Consider the following 25,841-nt stretch of genomic DNA (forward strand, 5'->3'; position numbering starts at 1 on the left):
GCAGTAGTAAACTATATTTGTGATGCATGATTTCACATCAGTTTTGACTACTAGGGGTTCAGCAGTAGTAGACTATATTTGTGATGATTTCACATCAGTTTTGACTACTAGGGGTTCAGCAGTAGTAGACTATATTTGTGATGCATGATTTCACATCAGTTTCGACTACTAGGGGTTCAGCAGTAGTAAACTATATTTGTGATGCATGATTTCACATCAGTTTTGACTACTAGGGGTTCAGCAGTAGTAGACTATATTTGTGATGATTTCACATCAGTTTCGACTACTAGGGGTTCAGCAGTAGTAGACTATATTTGTGATGGTTTCACATCAGTTTCGACTACTAGGGGTTCAGCAGTAGTAGACTATATTTGTGATGATTTCACATCAGTTTCGACTACTAGGGGTTCAGCAGTAGTAGACTATATTTGTGATGCATGATTTCACATCAGTTTTGACTACTAGGGGTTCAGCAGTAGTAGACTATATTTGTGATGATTTCACATCAGTTTTGACTACTAGGGGTTCAGCAGTAGTAGACTATATTTGTGATGATTTCACATCAGTTTTGACTACTAGGGGTTCAGCAGTAGTAGACTATATTTGTGATGATTTCACATCAGTTTCGACTACTAGGGGTTCAGCAGTAGTAGACTATATTTGTGATGATTGCACATCAGTTTCGACTACTAGGGGTTCAGCAGTAGTAGACTATATTTGTGATGATTTCACATCAGTTTTGACTACTAGGGGTTCAGCAGTAGTAGACTATATTTGTGATGATTTCACATCAGTTTCGACTACTAGGGGTTCAGCAGTAGTAGACTATATTTGTGGTGATTTCACATCAGTTTCGACTACTAGGGATTCAGCAGTAGTAGACTATATTTGTGATGATTTCACATCAGTTTCGACTACTAGGGGTTTAGCAGTAGTAGACTATATTTGTGATGATTTCACATCAGTTTTGACTACTAGGGGTTCAGCAGTAGTAGACTATATTTGTGATGATTTCACATCAGTTTTGACTACTAGGGGTTCAGCAGTAGTAGACTATATTTGTGATGGTTTCACATCAGTTTCGACTACTAGGGGTTCAGCAGTAGTAGACTATATTTGTGATGATTTCACATCAGTTTCGACTACTAGGGGTTCAGCAGTAGTAGACTATATTTGTGATGATTTCACATCAGTTTCGACTACTAGGGGTTCAGCAGTAGTAGACTATATTTGTGATGATTTCACATCAGTTTTGACTACTAGGGGTTCAGCAGTAGTAGACTATATTTGTGATGATTTCACATCAGTTTCAACTACTAGGGGTTCAGCAGTAGTAGACTATATTTGTGATGCATGATTTCACATCAGTTTTGACTACTAGGGGTTCAGCAGTAGTAGACTATATTTGTGATGATTTCACATCAGTTTCAACTACTAGGGGTTCAGCAGTAGTAGACTATATTTGTGATGCATGATTTCACATCAGTTTCGACTACTAGGGGTTCAGCAGTAGTAGACTATATTTGTGATGATTTCACATCAGTTTCAACTACTAGGGGTTCAGCAGTAGTAGACTATATTTGTGATGCATGATTTCACATCAGTTTCGACTACTAGGGGTTCAGCAGTAGTAAACTATATTTGTGATGCATGATTTCACATCAGTTTTGACTACTAGGGGTTCAGCAGTAGTAGACTATATTTGTGATGATTTCACATCAGTTTCGACTACTAGGGGTTCAGCAGTAGTAGACTATATTTGTGATGGTTTCACATCAGTTTCGACTACTAGGGGTTCAGCAGTAGTAGACTATATTTGTGATGATTTCACATCAGTTTCGACTACTAGGGGTTCAGCAGTAGTAGACTATATTTGTGATGCATGATTTCACATCAGTTTTGACTACTAGGGGTTCAGCAGTAGTAGACTATATTTGTGATGATTTCACATCAGTTTCGACTACTAGGGGTTCAGCAGTAGTAAACTATATTTGTGATGATTTCACATCAGTTTTGACTACTAGGGGTTCAGCAGTAGTAGACTATATTTGTGATGATTTCACATCAGTTTTGACTACTAGGGGTTCAGCAGTAGTAGACTATATTTGTGATGATTTCACATCAGTTTCGACTACTAGGGGTTCAGCAGTAGTAGACTATATTTGTGATGATTTCACATCAGTTTTGACTACTAGGGGTTCAGCAGTAGTAGACTATATTTGTGATGATTTCACATCAGTTTCGACTACTAGGGGTTCAGCAGTAGTAGACTATATTTGTGATGATTTCACATCAGTTTTGACTACTAGGGGTTCAGCAGTAGTAGACTATATTTGTGATGATTTCACATCAGTTTTGACTACTAGGGGTTCAGCAGTAGTAGACTATATTTGTGATGATTTCACATCAGTTTCGACTACTAGGGGTTCAGCAGTAGTAGACTATATTTGTGATGATTTCACATCAGTTTCGACTACTAGGGGTTCAGCAGTAGTAGACTATATTTGTGATGATTTCACATCAGTTTTGACTACTAGGGGTTCAGCAGTAGTAGACTATATTTGTGATGATTTCACATCAGTTTCGACTACTAGGGGTTCAGCAGTAGTAGACTATATTTGTGGTGATTTCACATCAGTTTCGACTACTAGGGATTCAGCAGTAGTAGACTATATTTGTGATGATTTCACATCAGTTTCGACTACTAGGGGTTTAGCAGTAGTAGACTATATTTGTGATGATTTCACATCAGTTTTGACTACTAGGGGTTCAGCAGTAGTAGACTATATTTGTGATGATTTCACATCAGTTTTGACTACTAGGGGTTCAGCAGTAGTAGACTATATTTGTGATGGTTTCACATCAGTTTCGACTACTAGGGGTTCAGCAGTAGTAGACTATATTTGTGATGATTTCACATCAGTTTCGACTACTAGGGGTTCAGCAGTAGTAGACTATATTTGTGATGATTTCACATCAGTTTCGACTACTAGGGGTTCAGCAGTAGTAGACTATATTTGTGATGATTTCACATTAGTTTTGACTACTAGGGGTTCAGCAGTAGTAGACTATATTTGTGATGATTTCACATCAGTTTCAACTACTAGGGGTTCAGCAGTAGTAGACTATATTTGTGATGCATGATTTCACATCAGTTTTGACTACTAGGGGTTCAGCAGTAGTAGACTATATTTGTGATGATTTCACATCAGTTTCAACTACTAGGGGTTCAGCAGTAGTAGACTATATTTGTGATGCATGATTTCACATCAGTTTCGACTACTAGGGGTTCAGCAGTAGTAGACTATATTTGTGATGATTTCACATCAGTTTCAACTACTAGGGGTTCAGCAGTAGTAGACTATATTTGTGATGATTTCACATCAGTTTCAACTACTAGGGGTTCAGCAGTAGTAGACTATATTTGTGATGCATGATTACACATCAGTTTTGACTACTAGGGGTTCAGCAGTAGTAGACTATATTTGTGATGATTTCACATCAGTTTCAACTACTAGGGGTTCAGCAGTAGTAGACTATATTTGTGATGCATGATTTCACATCAGTTTCGACTACTAGGGGTTCAGCAGTAGTAGACTATATTTGTGATGCATGATTTCACATCAGTTTCGACTACTAGGGGTTCAGCAGTAGTAGACTATATTTGTGATGATTGCACATCAGTTTCGACTACTAGGGGTTCAGCAGTAGTAAACTATATTTGTGCACCTTATGAGCATTTTCAGCATTGTACTAATTTAATGTTGTAAACATGGTGTTTGTTATTGATAAAAATGGTTTAAATTATCTGTTGAATGACAGGTGCAAAATACCAGACCACTCGCTTTTGTATTTTGACTTTTGTGATCACTGCAGGCTTTGTGTTGATTCCCATACTCGTTTGGACAATGCTAGTGAAGAACCAACTTACATTTTCGCTTTAACCTTCGAATTTCTGTACTTTGCTGTTTGACTACCTTTTGTTTTGTAAATTACTGTTGAGGTGACTTATAAGTCTACTCGTTCGGCTGGGAGGTGTTATCATTTATTGTTCTTTTTTTTTGTCAATGTAAACTTTTCAGGTAAACCTCATGTCACTATTATAATAAACAATTATACTATACTATGTTATGTGTGATGACCTTTCTAATTTACCTCGACCCCTATGTTCAAAGTCAAATGGCCAAACTGTTAATAGTGCACATGTGCACCTCTGACATGCATGGACCCATTTTAACCAAACCTGGCACAAATGTCATTTTACTTTGATTCTTTATCTTTGCAGTAATGGTCAAATGTCAGCCATGTTTGTCAAACGATTCACATTTTGCCTAACTCTGGAAACTCAAGCGATTGAGACTTCTTGTGTTTATACACCCATATTATCTATGATGAGCTTTCATAGACTCTGACCTTTGACCAGTGCTTCAGCCAGCCTTTTCAAAGAGTGGGACATAGTGTCCCGAGACATAGTGTCCTGAAACTTTCATTTTTCTGGGTCATCATACATATTTTGGGGGACATTACAAAAAAGGTGCCAATGGCATTGTAGCACAACTGTACAGTTTTTCAGAATATTTACCCACATGCTGACCCATGCAAGATATTTGCTAAATGATTATGCAGTTGCCTATCAACCCTGTTGTTATCTTTGAAATATACATGTGTGTCAAATAACCCCAAAACCCCCTCTGGCTGCAACACTGCAATATACGCGATCATTTGGCTGTTCCTATAGGTGTGGTCATCTTGCTAAATATATTTGCATACAATTTTAGTGTGATTCATCTATGACCGGTCGACCCGTCACTTCCAAAATTGTGGGTCAGGTTAAAAAAAATGTGTGTCAAATGACCCAAAACCCCCTCTGGCTGCAACACTGCTTTGACCACTATGTTCAAGGTCTAAGTGTAATGCATGGGATTACAACTAAACCTGGCACATATCTTTTTCCTTTGCAATATGACAGTGAAAGTGATGTACTCTGATTTATATTGAGTTTAGATTTGTAAATGTAGTATCTGAATTTGACTATCGTAATGTCAGATAGTATGATTAAATGTAAATATTGTTTTCTTGTGTCTTACAGTAGGCTATAGCAGACAAGGCTACAGGTAAGTTGTATTTATTATTCAGCTGATTGGGTTATCACATACTTGTTAAATGTCGTACAAAAAATGTAGTAAATGACAGTTTTTGATAGAGTAAACATGACAAGAAAGCCATGGCATACCCATATCCAACTTGTGGCTCTTATCGCATTCTATTTAAGTGGACAAGGTCATTTTTTGTAGGCAAGATTGTCTTCATAATATGGCTTTTACATTGTCAAAATGATAACAAATTACCAATCTGACCGAACACAATTTATTTACATCACTTTCCGTCATTTCTAACTTGCCCTCAGCCACATGCGTGTGATCCCCTTATGATATTATGTTGTCCGCCATCTTGTATTCATGTGTGTGATCCCCTTATGATATTATGTTGTCCGCATCTTGTATTCATGTGTGTGATCCCCTTATGATATTATGTTGTCCGCCATCTTGTATTCATGTATATTATGGTTTGGGGCATGATTACCAATCCTGATTGTGATTGGTATTTATCAAACACGAAATCCTGATTGTGATTGGTATTTATCAAACACGAAATCCTGATTGTGATTGGTATTTATCAAACACGAAATCATGATTGTGATTGGTATTTATCAAACACGAAATCCTGATTGTGATTGATAAATCCTGATTAGGATTGTGCAAATCAAATGCGTTCCTGATCTCTTGCACAGCACCCCCTAGTGATAATACAAGCACAGATAGATCTTATTTAGGGGTGAAATCAAAATCAAACACATCGTAATTACGCGTCCTAACGAGTAGTGACGAGTAGCTACGAGTAGTTACTATGTACTACGGTGAATATTCATAAGTCTCGACGCATATTCATGTACTTTAGGTTGTAGACAATAAAAAGTAAACACCTATTGTCCGTTATTCATGAGCCCAAACTACGATCATTTATGCGTAGTCTTCATTGTGAAAAAAATCATGAAACAAAAAGATTTCATATCAGTTTCACACAATGTTATTCATTCGATGCCTTCTGTGGCATTCGTACAGTCGGCTAGTCAACTAAGTGTTTCAGATATATTCAGGTATTTACCTAACATGTCTTGCCTAAAAATACCTTGAAGAAGAATTTTTATTCGAAACGTCGGATTTGCCTCACAAGTTCCTTTTGCGTTTCTTGGCTAGTCAACAAACATGTCGACCATTTTTGTCTGGCTGGTGAACGGTGCATTGATTGTGTTAGATTCGAGTTGCAGGATTCATCAGTCGAATTCGAACATTGTCCACAAAAAAAAATTAAAAACTAATTTAAAAGCTTATCTCGCATTAATATATAGTTTGATTTGACTGATTTAGAAGTCCCCTAAAAAATTTTGTTTCTTCAAAATTTTGAGGAAAAACGTCATTTATATAACAAAATTTCGCGCTACGAATAACTGAATACGTTCATCACTTGCGTCTCTATGTTTATCTACCGATGTCACGTCACGTGTTGCCGAACATTGTGATTTCTCGACTCATTTAGGAATGTTACTGTACTGAGAAACATAAAAAATTAGTTGCTGTTTTAGAATATATAAAACAAATCCCGTTTATCGACGATATAAAAGTCAAAACTGCACTTCCGCAATTCAACTGCATTTCTTGGCCCTAGCATGGCCGCCAAGCGTGAGCTTGTAAGTTGAAGTTGTAGTGTTAGTTTATCGACCGTGCAAAAAACAAAGTCTAACCGCGATTGATGCTTTGAGACTCACTCAATTGTACGATAATCTTACTCAAAGATTTACTGTTAACCCAGGACTCTTACCATATTACGTTCATACGTCCATCACAAATTTTGAATCGTTTCAGTTGCAGTTTCTACATACCGTCATGTACGTTGTGAAAGATTTACTGAATATTGAAACTTTGATTTTGTGCATACCTAATTGTTTTTTGATGAATATCGCCCATGAACGAATTGCAGTCATAAGAACATGTACAGTACTATTTTCATCAGCACATTACTGGTTGGAGTACGTGGGGTTTTTTGACGATCGAAAATTATGACAAACTACGACTAACTACGATAGAAGACGAAGGTGAGAATCACTATCTATTGTGTGTTGGCGATAAAAAATTACATGTATCTACGCTCAAAGACGACGTCTTTACGGGAAACAAAGAAAAGTGAACTGATTATCTAATGTCAGTTATTCATGAACATGAACACCTGTTATCTCCTGTTTCACGTAGTACATCGGAGCTACGAGGAGCTACTCGTTGCTACTCGTGAGGACGCGTAATTACGGTGTGTTTGATTTTGATATCGTCCCTTACATACATAGCGCCCCTCGTGATAACACTAGCACAGATAGATCTTATTTACATACATAGCGCCCCCTAGAGATAACACTAGCACAGATAGATCTTATTTACATACATAGTGCCACCTAGTGATAACACTAGCACAGATAGATCTTATTTACATACATAGTGCCCCCTAGTGATAACACTAGCACAGATAGATCTTATTTACATACATAGTGCCACCTAGTGATAACACTAGCACAGATAGATCTTATTTACATACATAGTGCCCCCTAGTGATAACACTAGCACAGATAGATCTTATTTACATAGATAGTGCCCCCTAGTGAAAACACTAGCACAGATAGATCTTATTTACATACATAGTGCCCCCTAGAGATAACACTAGCACAGATAGATCTTATTTACATACATAGTGCCCCCTAGTGATAACACTAGCACAGATAGATCTTATTTACATACATAGTGCCACCTAGTGATAACACTAGCACAGATAGATCTTATTTACATACATAGTGCCCCCTAGAGATAACACTAGCACAGATAGATCTTATTTACATACATAGTGCCCCCTAGTGATAACACTAGCACAGATAGATCTTATTTACATACATAGTGCCACCTAGTGATAACACTAGCACAGATAGATCTTATTTACATACATAGTGCCCCCTAGTGATAACACTAGCACAGATAGATCTTATTTACATACATAGTGCCCCCTAGTGATAACACTAGCACAGATAGATCTTATTTACATACATAGTGCCCCCTAGTGATAACACTAGCACAGATAGATCTTATTTACATACATAGTGCCACCTAGTGATAACACTAGCACAGATAGATCTTATTTACATACATAGTGCCACCTAGTGATAACACTAGCACAGATAGATCTTATTTACATACATAGTGCCACCTAGTGATAACACTAGCACAGATAGATCTTATTTACATACATAGTGCCCCCTAGTGATAACACTAGCACAGATAGATCTTATTTACATACATAGTGCCCCCTAGTGATAACACTAGCACAGATAGATCTTATTTACATACATAGTGCCCCCTAGAGATAACACTAGCACAGATAGATCTTATTTACATACATAGTGCCCCCTAGTGATAACACTAGCACAGGTAGATCTTATTTACATACATAGTGCCCCCTAGTGATAACACTAGCACAGATAGATCTTATTTACATACATAGTGCCCCCTAGTGATAACACTAGCACAGATAGATCTTATTTACATACATAGTGCCCCCTAGTGATAACACTAGCACAGATAGATCTTATTTACATACATAGTGCCACCTAGTGATAACACCAGCACAGATAGATCTTATTTACATACATAGTGCCCCCTAGTGATAACACTAGCACAGATAGATCTTATTTACATACATAGTGCCACCTAGTGATAACACTAGCACAGATAGATCTTATTTACATACATAGTGCCACCTAGTGATAACACTAGCACAGATAGATCTTATTTACATACATAGTGCCCCCTAGTGATAACACTAGCACAGATAGATCTTATTTACATACATAGTGCCACCTAGTGATAACACTAGCACAGATAGATCTTATTTACATACATAGTGCCACCTAGTGATAACACTAGCACAGATAGATCTTATTTACATACATAGTGCCACCTAGTGATAACACTAGCACAGATAGATCTTATTTACATACATAGTGCCCCCTAGTGATAACACTAGCACAGATAGATCTTATTTACATACATAGTGCCCCCTAGTGATAACACTAGCACAGATAGATCTTATTTACATACATAGTGCCACCTAGTGATAACACTAGCACAGATAGATCTTATTTACATACATAGCACCCCCTAGAGACAACACTAGCACAGATAGATCTTATTTACATAGATAGTGCCCCCTAGTGAAAACACTAGCACAGATAGATCTTATTTACATACATAGTGCCCCCTAGAGATAACACTAGCACAGATAGATCTTATTTACATACATAGTGCCCCCTAGTGATAACACTAGCACAGATAGATCTTATTTACATACATAGTGCCACCTAGTGATAACACTAGCACAGATAGATCTTATTTACATACATAGTGCCCCCTAGAGATAACACTAGCACAGATAGATCTTATTTACATACATAGTGCCCCCTAGTGATAACACTAGCACAGATAGATCTTATTTACATACATAGTGCCCCCTAGTGATAACACTAGCACAGATAGATCTTATTTACATACATAGTGCCCCCTAGTGATAACACTAGCACAGATAGATCTTATTTACATACATAGTGCCCCCTAGTGATAACACTAGCACAGATAGATCTTATTTACATACATAGTGCCCCCTAGTGATAACACTAGCACAGATAGATCTTATTTACATACATAGTGCCACCTAGTGATAACACTAGCACAGATAGATCTTATTTACATACATAGTGCCACCTAGTGATAATACTAGCACAGATAGATCTTATTTACATACATAGTGCCACCTAGTGATAATACTAGCACAGATAGATCTTATTTACATACATAGTGCCCCCTAGTGATAACACTAGCACAGATAGATCTTATTTACATACATAGTGCCCCCTAGAGATAACACTAGCACAGATAGATCTTATTTACATACATAGTGCCCCCTAGAGATAACACTAGCACAGGTAGATCTTATTTACATACATAGTGCCCCCTAGTGATAACACTAGCACAGGTAGATCTTATTTACATACATAGTGCCCCCTAGTGATAACACTAGCACAGATAGATCTTATTTACATACATAGTGCCCCCTAGTGATAACACTAGCACAGATAGATCTTATTTACATACATAGTGCCCCCTAGTGATAACACTAGCACAGATAGATCTTATTTACATACATAGTGCCACCTAGTGATAACACTAGCACAGATAGATCTTATTTACATACATAGTGCCACCTAGTGATAACACTAGCACAGATAGATCTTATTTACATACATAGTGCCACCTAGTGATAACACTAGCACAGATAGATCTTATTTACATACATAGTGCCACCTAGTGATAACACTAGCACAGATAGATCTTATTTACATACATAGTGCCCCCTAGTGATAACACTAGCACAGATAGATCTTATTTACATACATAGTGCCACCAAGTGATAACACTAGCACAGATAGATCTTATTTACATACATAGTGCCACCTAGTGATAACACTAGCACAGATAGATCTTATTTACATACATAGTGCCACCTAGTGATAACACTAGCACAGATAGATCTTATTTACATACATAGTGCCCCCTAGTGATAACACTAGCACAGATAGATCTTATTTACATACATAGTGCCCCCTAGTGATAACACTAGCACAGATAGATCTTATTTACATACATAGTGCCACCTAGTGATAACACTAGCACAGATAGATCTTATTTACATACATAGCACCCCCTAGTGATAACACTAGCACAGATAGATCTTATTTACATACATAGTGCCCCCTAGTGATAACACTAGCACAGATAGATCTTATTTACATACATAGTGCCACCTAGTGATAACACTAGCACAGATAGATCTTATTTACATACATAGTGCCACCTAGTGATAACACTAGCACAGATAGATCTTATTTACATACATAGCACCCCCTAGAGACAACACTAGCACAGATAGATCTTATTTACATACATAGTGCCCCCTAGTGATAACACTAGCACAGATAGATCTTATTTACATACATAGTGCCACCTAGTGATAACACTAGCACAGATAGATCTTATTTACATACATAGCACCCCCTAGAGACAACACTAGCACAGATAGATCTTATTTACATACATAGTGCCCCCTAGTGATAACACTAGCACAGATAGATCTTATTTACATACATAGTGCCACCTAGAGATAACACTAGCACAGATAGATCTTATTTACATACATAGTGCCACCTAGTGATAACACTAGCACAGATAGATCTTATTTACATACATAATGCCACCTAGTGATAACACTAGCACAGATAGATCTTATTTACATACATAGTGCCACCTAGTGATAACACTAGCACAGATAGATCTTATTTACATACATAGCACCCCCTAGAGATAACACTAGCACAGATAGATCTTATTTACATACATAGTGCCACCTAGTGATAACACTAGCACAGATAGATCTTATTTACATACATAGTGCCACCTAGTGATAACACTAGCACAGATAGATCTTATTTACATACATAGTGCCCCCTAGTGATAACACTAGCACAGGTAGATCTTATTTACATACATAGTGCCCCCTAGTGATAACACTAGCACAGATAGATCTTATTTACATACATAGCACCCCCTAGAGACAACACTAGCACAGATAGATCTTATTTACATACATAGTGCCACCTAGTGATAATACTAGCACAGATAGATCTTATTTACATACATAGTGCCCCCTAGAGATAACACTAGCACAGATAGATCTTATTTACATACATAGTGCCACCTAGTGATAACACTAGCACAGATAGATCTTATTTACATACATAGTGCCCCCTAGTGATAACACATAGCCACATTGTACATATATTGATGCACACTCTTCATTAGTTAGATTTATTTGTCAAACTTCCTTTCAACATCTTGGCTAAGAGTTTGATCAACTGAAATATGTAAATTCTGTTTTCAATGCAAGTTAACAATACTCTTAAAAGATTATCATATGTGTGAAATGTGTGAAACTTTAAAAAAAAATGTTTACATGTAAGTAATCATGATTGTTATTGAGCGTTTTGTTTACAAACTCATTTCGAGAAATGACACAGATTAATCACAGTCATAATTGTGCAAATTGAACTCGCCCAAGGTCTATCTGTGCAAGTATTATCACAAGAGGGCACTGTGTTTTAGATAAGGTCTATCTGTGCTAATATTATCACTAGAGGGCACTGTGTTATAGATAAGGTCTATCTGTGCTAATATTATCACTAGAGGGCACTGTGTTTTAGATAAGGTCTATCTGTGCTAATATTATCACTAGAGGGCACTGTGTTTTAGATAAGGTCTATCTGTGCTAATATTATCACTAGAGGGCACTGTGTTATAGATAAGGTGTATCTGTGCTAATATTATCATTAGAGGGTGCTGTGTCTATCATTCCAAAACCACTGAGCACATTGGGCTGAAATTTAATGGGAATGCATCTAGGGATGTATGGATGAAGAAATATTAAGCATACAATGATTCCATGAGTGATATGCAAATTAGGTGTAAAAATGTTCATTTTTTGTCAAAAACATATCTCAAAAAGTACTTGGTCAATGAATCTGAAACTTGGTGAGATGTTTCTGAAAGTGTTATTCTTCAGATTTTCTTCAAATCATTTTGACTAAATTGGCCCTAAATCTTTACCTGTATTTTGTATGGATAATCGGTGCCTTGGTGTGCGCATGCATGGTGTAAAGCATATCATGCTAGGCACAACATTAGTCAAGTTACGTGTACACCGTATGCTTGTAATGCTGTCACTCGGTAGATTCTATCATGTTCTAATATTATATTCTGGCCTTTGAGTGAGAAATGAGACAAATAAAATTGCACCTGCAAGGAGGTCCATAGGCTATTAAATTAAAATATCAGATGATGTTATGTCTACTACAAGTTGAATGTTGTTGACAATTATGGACAATGTGTTTGGTAAATTTGTTAGAAAATTGAAATTCGAATTGCCTCAAAATTATTTTAGATCCCTAGTTTATTTCATTCATCATCAAAATTTTCCAGGATTAAAGCTGTAAGACACTGGAATTATTTATAGCCAACCTCAAAAATCCTTTTTAGCACAACTGAACTGAGGTTCAGTAGTGCTATAGGGATCGCCCGACGTCTGTCTGTCTGTCTGTCTGTCTGTGTGTGTGTGGATGTGTGTGTGTGTGTGTGTAAACAACTTAAAGTCAAAAACCGTTGAACCGATTGCCATGATATTTGGTGGGTTCATTACCTTGAGTGTCTAGTTGGGAAATTGTTCAAATCAAAATGATTGCATCACAGGTGTGTGATTTGGGTCAAAAAATGTGATTTTTGGTCAAAAAACTTAAACTCAGAAACTACTGGGCAGATTGGTGCGAAATTTGGTGGGAAAATTCTTTAGGGGGTGAAGTAAGATTTGTTCATGACATGATGATTCCATCAGTGATATGCAAATTAGGGCTAAAAATGTGTCTTTTTGGTTAAAAATCTATAATTCCAAAACTACTGAGCAGATTGGGCTGAAATTTAATGGGAATGCATCTAGGGATGTATGGACGAAGAACTATTAAGCATACAATGATTCCATGAGTGATATGCAAATTAGGTGTAAAAATGTTCATTTTTGGTCAAAAACTTATATCTCAAAAAGTACTTAGTCACCAAATCTGAAACTTGGTGAGATGTTTCTGAAAGTGTTATTCTGCAGATTTTCTTCTAAACATTTTTTTCAAAATTGGCCCTAGCGACCATGACCACGCCCTTAGCAACAACCAAATGGCAGTATATTTTGGTCAAATAACAACATCATCTGGTAGGCAAATGAGTAAACATTCAAAAAATGTATGCAAATACCCTAGCAACCATGACCACGTCCATAACAGCCAAATGGTGGTGTATTTCACAAAGATAACAACAGGGATTAACAGACAATTGAATAAACATTCAAAAAATGTATGTAAATATGCGTAGCAACAAGACCATGCCCATAGCAACAGCCAAATGATCATGTATATTGCAAAGATAATATCAGGAATTTATACACAAGTGAACAAAAACATACTAAAATGTATGCAAATATATCTAACAACATGACCACGCCCATAGCAACAGCCAAATGATAGCACATATCGTAAAGATAGCAACATGGTTGGATAGGCAACTGGATAGTCATTCAACAAATGAACACTTATTGTTAGCATGGACTACCATATGGATAAACATTTTTAAAAACTGTGCAGTTGTGCTACACACCATTGGGGGTATTTTTTTGTTTTTTTGTGTGCATTTCCCAGTCATTATTTTTCTGAGATTTTGTGTAATTTTCATAATGTAGATTTTGTAAAATGGTGACTATGGTATAAAAGTATAATATTTTACCAACTTTCTGTATAAAATGTGTTTTATAGTGAGACATCATATGAAACCACTAACCACTTTATTACATCGCTAAAACAAAACTGCATAGTGAAGAGCTGAACAACTGAACCACTTCTACATGTTACCAAAATAAAATATTAAAAAAACAGCGGAGCTATTCAGACCGATAGGTCGCTTGTTTGAAATAGTAAATCGGTGAAAATTGCCTGTAAAATTGCGTTGCCTGTAAATGTATTTGACACACACCTGGACCTTTGACCTAGACACATTCATGATAGATAGAAAATAAGTGCATTTCCCATTAAGGTTGTTGCACAGGCTATTTTTCATCCCCATTCTTTACTGAGTAAAAATGTCATAAATTTGTTAAAAATGAAGGTATTGACTCCACATTTTCACAATTTGTTAGTCCCCGCTGGACGAAGTCTGGGACGGGGACTTATGGATTGGGTTCCGTCCGTCTGCTCGTCCAGAGCCGTTTCTTGGAGATGCCTGAACCAATTTTTTTCAAACTTAGTACAGGGGCAACATACAATGGCATACATATGCACGTCAATTTGTTTCATGATACGATCCAATATGGCCGCCTAGCAGCCATTTTGTTTGCAAATTTTGCCTGTCCAAAGCCATAACTCAGACATGCTTGAACAGATCTCATTCAAAGTTGGTATTAGGATAGTGTTCTATGACATACATGTGCATATTCATTGTTGTCATGATACAATCCAATATGGCCGCCTAGCAGCCATTTTGTTTGTGAATTTTCCATGTCCAAAGCCATAACTCAGACATGCTTGAACAGATCTCATTCAAAGTTGGTATTAGGACAGTGTTCTATGACATACATGTGCATATTCAATGTTGTCGTGATACAATCCAATATGGCCATCTAGCAGCCATTTTGTTTGCAAATTTTCCATGTCCAAAGCCATAACTTAGACATGCTTGAACAGATCTCATTCAAAGTTGGTATTAGGACAATGTTCTGTGACATACATGTGCATATCCATTTTCGTCATGATACAATCCGATATGGTTGTCTGGCAGCGATTTAGTTGGCGCAGTTTTCATGTCCAAAGCCATAACTCAGGCATACTTGAACAGTGAATTTTAACTAACGTCCTAGCCTGTGCAACTCCCTTAATTCGACGTAAAATACTGTGAAAATGGTCCATTTTTGAGTCCAAACCTTGCCATTTTCAAGTCCCAGGCGAAATCATGTAAATCTGTAACAAATAACCCAATCGAAAAATGAAAGCCAAACATCGATAGGTCAGAGTTCAAAGAATTACCATACAACTACATTGCCATCTGGGTACTTCCCTGCTAACACATTTTTGTGTCAAAAGATTAGTTCAAACGTGGAAAAATCTTTCCGAGTGAAGCCGAAGATGATGTATTTTAATAAATATTCATTAGAGGTTACGTATTGCGCTCCATGCGTTGAGAACTGGCTTTCTGTACAGCAGATCATGGGGACAGCATAGGACATAAATTATATGGCTTTTCAGTCGTATCATCACGGGAATTTAAAAAAATGTGTGCAGTAAATAAGTTTTTATTTGTCGGGAATGACAATTCTTGTGTATATTTTGGTAAAGGATCAGGAATATTGGAATATCTGTTTCTCCTATCTGACTTTGCTGGGCATGCTGACACACAAACAATTTGACATGTGCAAATAAAACAAGTAATAAAAAGTAATAAAAAGTTCAAAGTCAATCTTGCCCAAAACACTTTGTGCTTTGTCGGAAATCAGTTGAGCGATCGCTACCCATGTACCTTAAAAACTGTACAGTTGTGCTACAATGCCATTGGTGCTATTTTATAGTTTATGAGATGAGTCTATCTGTGTTAGTGTAGTGGAAACTATAGACAATAGGAATACCATATAGTTTATGAGATGAGTCTATCTGTGTTAGTGTAGTGGAAACTATAGACAATAGGAATACCATATAGTTTATGAGATGGGTCTATCTGTGTTAGTGTAGTGGAAACTGTAGACATTAGGAATACCATATAGTTTATGAGATGGGTCTATCTGTGTTAGTGTAGTGGAAACTATAGACAATAGGAATACCATATAGTTTATGAGATGGGTCTGTCTGTGTTAGTGTAGTGGAAACTATAGACATTAGGAATACCATATAGTTTATGAGATGGGTCTGTCTGTGTTAGTGTAGTGGAAACTATAGACAATAGGAATACCATATAGTTTATGAGATGGGTCTGTCTGTGTTAGTGTAGTGGAAACTATAGACATTAGGAATACCATATAGTTTATGAGATGGGTCTGTCTGTGTTAGTGTAGTGGAAACTATAGACATTAGGAAGACCATATAGTTTATGAGATGGGTCTGTCTGTGTTAGTGTAGTGGAAACTATAGACATTAGGAATACCATATAGTTTATGAGATGGGTCTGTCTGTGTTAGTGTAGTGGAAACTATAGACATTAGGAAGACCATATAGTTTATGAGATGGGTCTGTCTGTGTTAGTGTAGTGGAAACTATAGACATTAGGAATACCATATAGTTTATGAGATGGGTCTGTCTGTGTTAGTGTAGTGGAAACTATAGACATTAGGAAGACCATATAGTTTATGAGATGGGTCTATCTGTGTTAGTGTAGTGGAAACTATAGACATTAGGTTAGTGTAGTGGAAACTATAGACATTAGGAAGACCATATAGTTTATGAGATGGGTCTATCTGTGTTAGTGTAGTGGAAACTATAGACATTAGGAAGACCATATAGTTTATGAGATGGGTCTGTCTGTGTTAGTGTAGTGGAAACTATAGACATTAGGAATACCATATAGTTTATGAGATGGGTCTGTCTGTGTTAGTGTAGTGGAAACTATAGACATTAGGAAGACCATATAGTTTATGAGATGGGTCTATCTGTGTTAGTGTAGTGGAAACTATAGACATTAGGTTAGTGTAGTGGAAACTATAGACATTAGGAAGACCATATAGTTTATGAGATGGGTCTATCTGTGTTAGTGTAGTGGAAACTATAGACATTAGGAATACCATATAGTTTATGAGATGGGTCTGTCTGTGTTAGTGTAGTGGAAACTATAGACATTAGGAATACCATATAGTTTATGAGATGGGTCTATCTGTGTTAGTGTAGTGGAAACTGTAGACATTAGGAATACCATATAGTTTATGAGATGGGTCTGTCTGTGTTAGTGTAGTGGAAACTGTAGACATTAGGAATACCATATAGTTTATGAGATGGGTCTGTCTGTGTTAGTGTAGTGGAAACTATAGACATTAGGAATACCATATAGTTTATGAGATGGGTCTATCTGTGTTAGTGTAGTGGAAACTGTAGACATTAGGAATACCATATAGTTTATGAGATGGGTCTATCTGTGTTAGTGTAGTGGAAACTGTAGACATTAGGAATACCATATAGTTTATGAGATGGGTCTATCTGTGTTAGTGTAGTGGAAACTATAGACATTAGGAATACCATATAGTTTATGAGATGGGTCTGTCTGTGTTAGTGTAGTGGAAACTATAGACAATAGGAATACCATATAGTTTATGAGATGGGTCTGTCTGTGTTAGTGTAGTGGAAACTGTAGACATTAGGAATACCATATAGTTTATGAGATGGGTCTATCTGTGTTAGTGTAGTGGAAACTATAGACAATAGGAATACCATATAGTTTATGAGATGGGTCTATCTGTGTTAGTGTAGTGGAAACTGTAGACATTAGGAATACCATATAGTTTATGAGATGGGTCTATCTGTGTTAGTGTAGTGGAAACTATAGACAATAGGAATACCATATAGTTTATGAGATGGGTCTGTCTGTGTTAGTGTAGTGGAAACTATAGACATTAGGAATACCATATAGTTTATGAGATGGGTCTGTCTGTGTTAGTGTAGTGGAAACTATAGACAATAGGAATACCATATAGTTTATGAGATGGGTCTGTCTGTGTTAGTGTAGTGGAAACTATAGACATTAGGAATACCATATAGTTTATGAGATGGGTCTGTCTGTGTTAGTGTAGTGGAAACTATAGACATTAGGAAGACCATATAGTTTATGAGATGGGTCTGTCTGTGTTAGTGTAGTGGAAACTATAGACATTAGGAATACCATATAGTTTATGAGATGGGTCTGTCTGTGTTAGTGTAGTGGAAACTATAGTCATTAGGAAGACCATATAGTTTATGAGATGGGTCTGTCTGTGTTAGTGTAGTGGAACTGTAGACAATAGGTTAGTGTAGTGGAAACTATAGACATTAGGAAGACCATATAGTTTATGAGATTGGTCTATCTGTGTTAGTGTAGTGGAACTGTAGACAATAGGTTAGTGTAGTGGAAACTATAGACATTAGGAATACCATATAGTTTATGAGATGGGTCTATCTGTGTTAGTGTAGTGGAAACTATAGACATTAGGAATACCATATAGTTTATGAGATGGGTCTATCTGTGTTAGTGTAGTGGAAACTATAGACATTAGGAAGACCATATAGTTTATGAGATGGGTCTATCTGTGTTAGTGTAGTGGAAACTATAGACATTAGGTTAGTGTAGTGGAAACTATAGACATTAGGAAGACCATATAGTTTATGAGATGGGTCTATCTGTGTTAGTGTAGTGGAAACTATAGACATTAGGAATACCATATAGTTTATGAGATGGGTCTGTCTGTGTTAGTGTAGTGGAAACTATAGACATTAGGAATACCATATAGTTTATGAGATGGGTCTATCTGTGTTAGTGTAGTGGAAACTGTAGACATTAGGAATACCATATAGTTTATGAGATGGGTCTGTCTGTGTTAGTGTAGTGGAAACTGTAGACATTAGGAATACCATATAGTTTATGAGATGGGTCTGTCTGTGTTAGTGTAGTGGAAACTGTAGACATTAGGAATACCATATAGTTTATGAGATGGGTCTGTCTGTGTTAGTGTAGTGGAAACTATAGACATTAGGAATACCATATAGTTTATGAGATGGGTCTGTCTGTGTTAGTGTAGTGGAAACTATAGACATTAGGAATACCATATAGTTTATGAGATGGGTCTATCTGTGTTAGTGTAGTGGAACTGTAGACAATAGGAATACCATATAGTTTATGAGATGGGTCTGTCTGTGTTAGTGTAGTGGAAACTATAGACATTAGGAATACCATATAGTTTATGAGATGGGTCTATCTGTGTTAGTGTAGTGGAAACTATAGACATTAGGAAGACCATATAGTTTATGAGATGGGTCTGTCTGTGTTAGTGTAGTGGAAACTATAGACATTAGGAATACCATATAGTTTATGAGATGGGTCTGTCTGTGTTAGTGTAGTGGAAACTATAGACATTAGGAATACCATATAGTTTATGAGATGGGTCTGTCTGTGTTAGTGTAGTGGAAACTATAGACAATAGGAATACCATATAGTTTATGAGATGGGTCTATCTGTGTTAGTGTAGTGGAAACTATAGACAATAGGAATACCATATAGTTTATGAGATGGGTCTGTCTGTGTTAGTGTAGTGGAAACTATAGACAATAGGAATACCATATAGTTTATGAGATGGGTCTGTCTGTGTTAGTGTAGTGGAAACTATAGACATTAGGAAGACCATATAGTTTATGAGATGGGTCTATCTGTGTTAGTGTAGTGGAAACTATAGACAATAGGAATACCATATAGTTTATGAGATGGGTCTATCTGTGTTAGTGTAGTGGAAACTATAGACAATAGGAATACCATATAGTTTATGAGATGGGTCTATCTGTGTTAGTGTAGTGGAAACTATAGACAATAGGAATACCATATAGTTTATGAGATGGGTCTATCTGTGTTAGTGTAGTGGAAACTATAGACAATAGGAATACCATATAGTTTATGAGATGGGTCTGTCTGTGTTAGTGTAGTGGAAACTATAGACATTAGGAAGACCATATAGTTTATGAGATGGGTCTATCTGTGTTAGTGTAGTGGAAACTATAGACAATAGGAATACCATATAGTTTATGAGATGGGTCTATCTGTGTTAGTGTAGTGGAAACTATAGACAATAGGAATACCATATAGTTTATGAGATGGGTCTATCTGTGTTAGTGTAGTGGAAACTATAGACAATAGGAATACCATATAGTTTATGAGATGGGTCTATCTGTGTTAGTGTAGTGGAAACTATAGACATTAGGAATACCATATAGTTTATGAGATGGGTCTATCTGTGTTAGTGTAGTGGAAACTATAGACAATAGCAATACCATATAGTTTATGAGATGGGTCTTTTATGAAGAATTGTTTTCACCTCTACATTGTCTCTTCATTTTCAAGATCAAGTTCAAGATCTAGATCTGGTGGTGTGTACAATAAAAGGTATGTAAGAATTGTTAAGTTAATTAACATATGCAGGTTATTATATCATATGGCTTTGGTTTAACAGTAGGAAGCTTAAGAAAATTGCCAAAATACATAATGTGTTAAAGTTGACAGGGAGAGAATTTACATCATTGGTTGACATAACATTGGTTTCTTTGGTAGGTCACATTACAGAAGTAGAAGCCGGAGTCGAAGTCGTGACCGTGACTATGAACGGAGCAGAAAACATCGCCGTCACCGTAGTAGAAGCCACAGTAAAGAACGAAGGAGGAGTGATAGCAGGGACAGACATAGTCGTAACAAACACAAGAATAGTAGCCGCAACCACAAAAAGAGTAGCAGTAGTCATAAGAGGAAGAGTCGAAGTCACAGTAAAAGTGAAAGTAGAAGTAGAAGTAGAAGTAAAAGCATTGATCGTGTTGAAAGTAGCGAAGCTAGTGCAAGTCCTGATAACAGGAGTAGTAGTAGTGATCGCAGCACTGGTAGTCGTAGCAGGAGTCGGTAGCTGCAGTGCCTGGTGCTCCTAGTAGAACTAATTACAGCTCTGTTAGGCATCTGCATGGTAGTAGTATCATTTATAATGCAAGTTCTGAGTCAAATATAAAAGCATTATTTCTTTCACATCACAAACTTTCTCTTAATTATGCAATATTATGAGAATGGATTTGTCTTTTGTAAAGATCGTCATTGAGAGCTCAACTAGAACACCTTAAGTAATTTGTTACGTGAGATCTCATTAGTAGAATGTGCACCTGTAATCACCTGTCATATTACTGGCCGTAATTACGTTTTGCAAAAACTATGGCTAACTCTGAATTTTTCAAAATCGTAAGGTGGTCTGTGAATTTTACAAAACTCATATGACCCCTAAATCTGAATTTTACTAAAACTCCTGTGATGGGCATTTACTAAAAATTGTTATACAAAGCTGACTTGTCATTGAATGAACAAAATGAAAACTGAAATTTTTGAGATTTTATTAAGTATTACATGGATTTTTACATGCCAAAATAAGGTAAATAAAATAAAGTATTTGGTTGTCAATTAAATTGACTTGCATGGTAAGTTAACCCCTTTACAATGTACTAAAGTGATCATTAATTTGTTTCCATGGAAACAGTTTCAGAGTTTTATTAATGGATTTACTACAAGTAATCAGGTAATTACAGATGCATTGTACTCTACATGTCAGAGTCAACGTCCTTTGACCTTGGTAGAATTTACTCACGTCTATCTTACACAGCATACCAAACAATGGAAGAATGTTGCCTCAAACTCCATTCCTATAGAAAAAAAAGTGGCTGATTGACACATAATCTATGAATAGAGGTGTTGTCATCAAACCAGAAAAAGGCTTACTTTGTGTGAAGGTTTACACCTTAATAGGTAATAACATCAGTCGGTACAAAATGCTGGTACAGGCTAGGTGCAGGCCAGGCCTGGCATCAACTGAATAATTTTTGTTAGGTTCATATTCAGATCCAAGATGTGAGTCCGTCATTATATCTGTTTATATCTGTGTCATCAGTCGTAATGGGTGACTCCCAAATTATGTGCTTTTGTTGGTCTAAAGGCATCATAGAGTGATGCTAAAATATTGATCAAATGTTGATATGTTGTAGTTTTTTCTCCTATGCCAATTGTGGTAGGCTGACGTTTGTACAATCTATATCATGGTGTATCACAACTAAATTATATGGTCGAATTGAGTGATTTTTAGCTCCCATATGGGAGGTAATGTTGTGACAATATCTGTCTGTCTGTATGTATGTCTGTGCAGAAATTTTGTTCCACTAATATCTCAAAAAGTACTGCAGAAGCAAATGTTCTGCAATTTACTATGTTACATTGTCAGGCTGTAACTTAACGCTAGTTAGTTTTTGGTGGGAGCATCTTGCATAATTAATGATAATTTGCATAATTAATGATTTATAAAAATGGGGCTATATATGCATAATGGCTGCACCAAATTCAACAATACTAGCTACTTCTATGGACCATACAAAGATATAAAAGCACTAAAAGACGTTAACTTGTGTCAAGTTAATTAAGAGCTAATTTGCATAATTAATGAATGTTTGTAACAAATTTGATGAACCTTACCACAGATATTGATCATACAGAGATATGACAGTTCTTACAGAAATTAACTGCTGTCAATTAATTACTCATATGCATAATTAACAAACTTTGGGCAATTAGGGCCTGTACCATGAAAGACTGCCAAATTTGATGAAACTTGCCACAGATATTGATCATACAGAGATACGATTGTTCTTATGAAATTTAGTGGTGTCAATTAATTGCTTGTTTGCATAATTAACGAACTTTGGCAATTAGGGCCTATGCCAAAAAAGACCACCAAATTTGATGAAACTTGCTAAAGATATTGACAGGGCAAAGGTATCGATTTAAAAGCTAATTTGCATATTTGGTGAACTTTTGCAATAAGAGATATATAGCCAGGACTGTACTGAATTCAAGTTAACTTGCTACAGATATTGATTACACAAAAGGTACGACAGTACAGAAATACATTTCAAAGTCTCAGTAAGCACATTAACAACATTTCCCCTCATACGGGAGCATTTTCAGTTCATCTCTAGTTACCAGCAATTCGCTGTATGAATAATGTTTGATGGTAAACTTCAGAGAAAACATCAAAGACAAATAGTCTTAAAATCCTTTCTTCCGCTAATATTTTAGGCGGGAAATTCACACCAATTTTGATTGAGTCCAACCTCACAGTATGAGTGCTGTTTGGATCCTGTTTTAATGGTTAAAGCTCTGAACGTGTAACTAGTCTGGGGTCAAACTCCATGTATGGTTGTAGTGTGAATGTGTTGAAAGCTTTAGCTAAATATTGACTATCAAATTCTAATGGTAGATCTCTGGATATCAATTCAATCAATACCTGACCTGACCTGGTCTGTACCTGCATTTTGTACCAACTGTAATAACATCAATGTGCTGGCACATACAATTTCTTGAAAATATGATATATTTTTTTCAAATAAAGAAGGCAGAATTTGTTATTTATCAGGGCCAAATGTACACATAGGAGATATAAGCAGGTTGCCTTAGTGATAGTAAAAATATTGAAAGAAATGAATGACAAAAAATATAAATTTATTATTTGTTGTAATGATCTTTATATTTGTCTTAGGAATGTATAGTTGATAAATTAATGTCATTTTCTCTGAGAGATTTTCTATTTTCTATTATTGTGTGAGTATAAAGTCAAAGGTGGACTAAAAAGCCAGACATACATAATGCCTCAGTTACAGACTAGATATACATACCGGTATATAGTGCCTCAGTTACAGACTAGATATACATACCGGTATATAGTGCCTCAGTTACAGACTAGATATACATACCGGTATATAGTGCCTCAGTTACAGACTAGATATACATACCGGTATATAGTGCCTCAGTTACAGACTAGATATACATACCGGTATATAGTGCCTCAGTTTGGAAAGCTTCAAAAGTTCATTAAAAAAATTTTATAAAAAAAAAGGTTGTCGTTTATGATGAGACCTAGTCTGCAAGGTATGTCATGTCAGGGTGCCCTCACTAGTCTGTAAGGTATGTCATGTCAGGGTGCCCTCACTAATCTGTAAGGTATGTCATGTCAGGGTGCCCTCACTAGTCTGTAAGGTATGTCATGTCAGGGTGCCCTCACTAGTCTGCAAGGTATGTCATGTCAGGGTGCCCTCACTAATCTGTAAGGTATGTCATGTCAGGGTGCCCTCACTAGTCTGTAAGGTATGCCGTGTCAGGACACAGTCTGTCAGATATGCCATGTCAGGACACCCTCACACATCAGCCAAGTCATCAAGGGTGGTGTGACATGACACATTTCACTGTCTACAACTAGTAGAAGTGGTCATTCTTTAAAAATACAAGATACATAAAGAGTATATTTGATACACACAGTGTACAGGTATATGATAAACATAAGATTTTCTAAATAGTTAAGAGTAAATTTTTGTACTTTGTTGTGAAATCTTTCAGGATGCACACTTTGTTGCTTGTGGAACAAAAAAGATATATCATAAGTGACTATTCTTTCATTGATGTTTAAAACTTACTAAAAGTTGATGGTTTATTAGATTTGAAGAAATGTTAATCTGCTTACAGCTAACTGAATGATTATCCTGTTATACTCGGGGACATATTTGGCAAACGTTTTAGTAGACTCTCTCACAGCCCTGACTTTACTGGCAGCCATTTTAGTAGACTCTCTTACAGCCCTGACTTTACTGGCAGCCATTTTTGTAGACTCTCTTACAGCCCTGACTTTACTGGCAGCCATTTTAGTAGACTCTCTTACAGCCCTGACTTTACTGGCAGCCATTTTAGTAGACTCTCTTACAGCCCTGACTTTACTGGCAGCCATTTTAGTAGACTCTCTTACAGCCCTGACTTTACTGGCAGCCATTTTAGTAGACTCTCTTACAGCCCTCACTTTACTGGCAGCCATTTTAGTAGACTCTCTCACAGCCCTGACTTTACTGGCAGCCATTTTTACCTCCCGTAAGGGTACGAGAGGTATTAAAAGGGGAATGTTTGTCTGTGTGTCTGTCTGTCTGTCTGTCTGTGTCATCATTTTCTAAAAATCGGCTGGCTCAATTGTAATGAAATTTGGGATAAATAACCTTTAGGGTAATAGCTAGACCTGATTAGGTTTTGAGCCAGATCTGTTAATGTTTAATTAGAGAAATTTGCATATTAATGAAATCAACTAATTACGCAATATCTTAAGACTGCATACTTCAATTTCAATATAATTTAGTACATTCGTTAAACATAACAACATACATTTGCCCTATAAAATTCGTTGATGTATCTTACAGCGTTAATGAATAATTTGCATAATTAATTATTTTTGGTAATTAGGCTATATCTTAAGAATACATACTACAAATTCAACATAATTTA

At 36.4% G+C, this 25,841-nt stretch overlaps 1 protein-coding gene across 7 annotated transcripts in view; it reads left to right on the forward strand.

The window, feature by feature from the left end:
- LOC144447981 (uncharacterized) overlaps positions 1-25,615 on the forward strand; it is a 109,096-nt gene extending 83,481 nt beyond the window's left edge. For 4 of the 7 annotated variants that reach the window (XM_078138108.1, XM_078138109.1, XM_078138110.1 and 1 more), the window contains exons 6-8: positions 5,090-5,114; positions 20,850-20,891; positions 21,057-25,615. In XM_078138108.1, coding sequence (XP_077994234.1) covers positions 5,090-5,114; positions 20,850-20,891; positions 21,057-21,399 — 410 coding nt within the window. In that variant the 3' untranslated portion in view covers positions 21,400-25,615. The remainder of the gene's footprint in view (positions 1-5,089; positions 5,115-20,849; positions 20,892-21,056) is intronic. The other 3 variants (XM_078138111.1, XM_078138114.1, XM_078138112.1) reach the window with 3 other exon arrangements.
- Positions 25,616-25,841: the final 226 nt, after the last annotated feature.

This window comes from Glandiceps talaboti, chromosome 17 (assembly GCF_964340395.1).
Source record: "Glandiceps talaboti chromosome 17, keGlaTala1.1, whole genome shotgun sequence".
NCBI lineage: Eukaryota > Metazoa > Hemichordata > Enteropneusta > Spengelidae > Glandiceps > Glandiceps talaboti.